Raw genomic sequence first — 3,935 nt, 5'->3', positions numbered from 1 at the left:
CAACCTTACATATCAGCCTCTGTGAGCACACACGCACATTTATACATAGCACCAACCTTACATATCAGCCTGTGTGAGCACACATGCACATTTATACATAGCACCCACCTTACATATCAGCCTGTGTGAGCACACATGCACATTTATACATAGCACCCACCTTACATATCAGCCTGTGTGAGCACACATGCACATTTATACAGAGCACCCACCTTACATATCAGCCTGTGTGAGCACACATGCACATTTATACATAGCACCAACCTTACATATCAGCCTGTGTGAGCACACACGCACATTTATACATAGCACCAACCTTACATATCAGCCTGTGTGAGCACACATGCACATTTACACATAACACCAACCTTACATATCAGCCTGTGTGAGCACACATGCACATTTATACATAGCACCCACCTTACATATCAGCCTGTGTGAGCACACATGCACATTTATACATAACACCAACCTTACATATCAGCCTGTGTGAGCACACATGCACATTTATACATAGCACCCACCTTACATATCAGCCTGTGTGAGCACACATGCACATTTATACATAGCACCAACCTTACATATCAGCCTGTGTGAGCACACACGCACATTTATACATAGCACCCACCTTACATATCAGCCTGTGTGAGCACACATGCACATTTATACATAGCACCCACCTTACATATCAGCCTGTGTGAGCACACACGCACATTTATACAGAGCACCAACCTTACATATCAGCCTGTGTGAGCACACATGCACATTTATACATAGCACCCACCAAGGGTATGAGCAAATACAAATAATGGGAAATATGCTAGGGCCGGAGTGGCCAACTCCAGACCTCAAGGTCCACCAACAGGTCAGGTGTTAAGGATATCCCTGCTTCCGCACAGGTGGCTCAATCAGTGGCTCACCTGTGCTGAAGCAGGGATAGCCTTAAAACCTGAGCTGTCAGTGGCCCTCGAGAACTGGAGTTGGCCACACCTGTGCTAAGGCTTTCAATCAATTTGCGCGGTTCAGTTTATGAACTATTAACAGGCCACCAATTTTATCTCTTTAAATAGTAACTGATAAATGAATTGATTTGATGCAGGGTTTAATTCCCAATTTCCTGTGCCGTGGTGTTAAAATATCTGCTTTGTGCTCCGAGTGAGTAACGGCATTCGGAGACATCACTCAACATTCTCTTCATTTGTACATTAGACACCGCCACACCTGTGGGCAGGTGCATCGGTAATTCTTAGAACCTGGTGTTACCAGAGATCACTGTGGAGAGACTGGAAAACCACGGCTTTAATAGTTGTTTTCTGAAAGCAATTTTTATGAATCAAAAACAAAAACCAGTGCTTCTTTTTCAGGGTCGTGGGACATGGGAAGAGCTTATTTTGACATGAGAGACGCAAATTATAAAGGAGCAGACAAATATTTCCACGCTCGCGGGAATTACGATGCAGCTCAAAGAGGGTCCGGAGGGAGATGGGCAGCAGAGGTTCTAAGGTAAAAGGTTTGGCATGCATCCATTATGGTGGAAAGACAGCAGCTCTTTTTGATAATCAACAGAAAACAATAATTTGTAGTCCACCAATAACACAGATAATACCAACAGACGTTAAACCAGAAAGCCAAATGGAGCCATTTATAGAATTTTACAGTTACAATTAACTGCAAAGTGTTTCCAGTGTTACATAGTTACATAGTAGATGAGGTTGGGAAAAAAAAAAAAAAAGACATACATCCATCAAGTTCAACCTATGCTAAATTTAGACAACAGATACTTTATCCTATATCTATACTTACTTATTGATCCAGAGGAAGGCAAACAAAAAACCCCAGTGACACATCCAATGATATCTCATAAGGGAAAATAAATTCCTTCCCGACTCCAGGGATTGCCAATCGGATTACTCCCAGGATTAACATCCTTCCCATGTTTACTTACTTGGTATATCCCTTATTTGGTATATCACCTTTCCTTTCTAAAAAGATGTCCAACCTTTTTTTGAACAAATCTATTGTATCTGCCATCACAGTCTCCATGGGTAATGAATTCCACATTGTAACTGCCCTTACTGTAAAGAACCCTTTCCTTTGTTGCTGGTGAAATCTCCTTTCCTCCAACCTTAAGGGATGGCCCCGAGTCCTTTGTACTGCCCGTGGGATGAATAGTTCTTTTGAAAGCTCCTGTATTGTCCCCGAATATATTTGTACACTATATAGTTATCATATCCCCTCTTAGACGCCTCTTTTCTAATGTAAATAAATCTACTTTAGATAGCCTCTCCTTATAAATGTGATTATCCATCCCCTTTATTAATTTGGTGGCTCTTCTCTGCACTCTCTCTAGATCCATAATGTCTTTTTTAATAAGTGGTGTGCAAAATTGTACTCCATATTCAAGGTGAGGTCTTACTAATGCTTTGGAAAGGGGCATAATTATGTTTTCTTCCCTTCCATCCATTGCCCGTTTAATTGCAAGATAAGATCTTGTTTGCCTTTGCAGCTACTGCATGACTTTGGGCACTATTGCTAAGACTGCTGTCTACAAGCACTCCTAAATCATTCTCCATCAAGCATTCCCCCAATATATCTCCATTTAATTTGTAAGTCGCCTTTTTATTCTTGCATCCCAAATGCATAACCTTACATTTATCTGTATTAAACCTCATCTGCCATTTACCTGCCCACATTTCCAGTCTCTCCAAGTCCTTCTGGAGAGAAATTACATCCTGCTCTGATTCTACTACCTTACACAATTTAGTATCATCAGCAAAGATCGAGACTTTGCTCTCTATGCCAAACTCAAGGTCATTAATAAACAAGTTAAAAAGCAGGGATCCCAGTACGGATTCTTGAGGTACTCCACTCATGACTTTAGTCCAACCTGAAAAAATTCAATTTATGACAACCCTCTGTTGTCTGTCCTTTAACCAGTTTTCAATCCAGGTGCATATATTTTTACGGAGTCCAATTTCCTTTATTTTGTACACCAACCTCTTGTGTGCAACCGTATCAAAAGCCTTTGCAAAATCTAAGTAGACCACATCAACTGCATTACCCTGGTCTAAATTCCTACTTACCTCCTCAAAGAAACCAATAAGGTTAGTTTGGCAAGATCTATCCTTTGGTTGCCAAAGAAACACAGGTAAACAGTAATTGGGCCCTTACTGCTAACCAGGTAAAGACAAAAGTGCTGTTACAATTAGACAACGGTGTCCCCTAGTCAGAATAAGGCTATATGGCTTTTGGCCGTCAGGAAGGATTTCATCTGGTGTGGTGATAGAAGACTTATCCCTGGCCCAGAATCCCATTGTACCCCATCAAAACTTCATGGCCCAGTGTGGTTTAGCCACATTCAATCTGTGCCCTCCTCATTAAAACGTATCCGCCCTACGTGGAACGGTGACTCGGGGGTCCTGATTAAGGCATCTTAAACTCAACCAGTTTTCATTTTTTCCCCAGTGATGGCAGAGAAAATTTCCAGTCTGGTGTCAGTGGCCGGGGGGCAGAAGACACCCTGGCGGACCAAGAAGCGAACCGATGGGGCAGGGATGGAGGCGACCCAAACAAATACAGACCTAAAGGGCTGCCTGAGAAATATTAATCTAATATTTAATACGCAACATAGTAAGACATCCAAAATGTGAAAAACAGAAGAGATGTAACCTTCCAATAAACACCAATATGTTCAATTCAAATATAGAGATCTGTTTTAGTTAATTTATTTCCTTGCTTTGTGGCGGTTTGGTCTCTACACAGGTTCAGTAGTCACTAGATGCAGATTTTCCCCAAATAATCTGCACCCCATTATTACCATCATCCCTACAGTCCAGAATTCATATTGCCAGTGAATGTTGGTATATTAGAAGTTAAAGGGTGCAGCCTCTCAATGGGCTATTGAGAAAGACATGGGAAATTAAAAGTCTAAAACA

At 41.5% G+C, this 3,935-nt stretch overlaps 1 protein-coding gene across 1 annotated transcript; it reads left to right on the top strand.

Annotated features, from left to right (window-relative positions):
* Positions 1-1,344: 1,344 nt before the first annotated feature.
* On the top strand, positions 1,345-3,705 carry LOC142463836 (serum amyloid A protein-like). The gene is made up of 2 exons (XM_075566649.1): positions 1,345-1,503; positions 3,466-3,705. Exons 1-2 carry the CDS (start codon positions 1,376-1,378, stop codon positions 3,605-3,607), a joined length of 270 nt encoding a protein of 89 aa, XP_075422764.1. The 5' UTR covers positions 1,345-1,375; the 3' UTR covers positions 3,608-3,705.
* The last annotated feature ends 230 nt before the right edge of the window (positions 3,706-3,935 follow it).

This window comes from Ascaphus truei, chromosome 12 (genome assembly GCF_040206685.1).
Source record: "Ascaphus truei isolate aAscTru1 chromosome 12, aAscTru1.hap1, whole genome shotgun sequence".
In the NCBI taxonomy this organism is placed as follows: Eukaryota; Metazoa; Chordata; class Amphibia; order Anura; family Ascaphidae; genus Ascaphus; species Ascaphus truei.
This window is presented reverse-complemented; position numbering and strand designations above follow the sequence as displayed.

Bases quoted from the DNA above. Each gene is read 5' to 3' on its own strand.
- LOC142463836 (XM_075566649.1), top strand. From the start codon at position 1,376: ATGGGAAGAGCTTATTTTGACATGAGAGACGCAAATTATAAAGGAGCA. The intron at 1,504-3,465 runs GTAAAAGGTTTG...TTTTTTCCCCAG, and splicing joins TGGGCAGCAGAGGTTCTAAG to TGATGGCAGAGAAAATTTCC.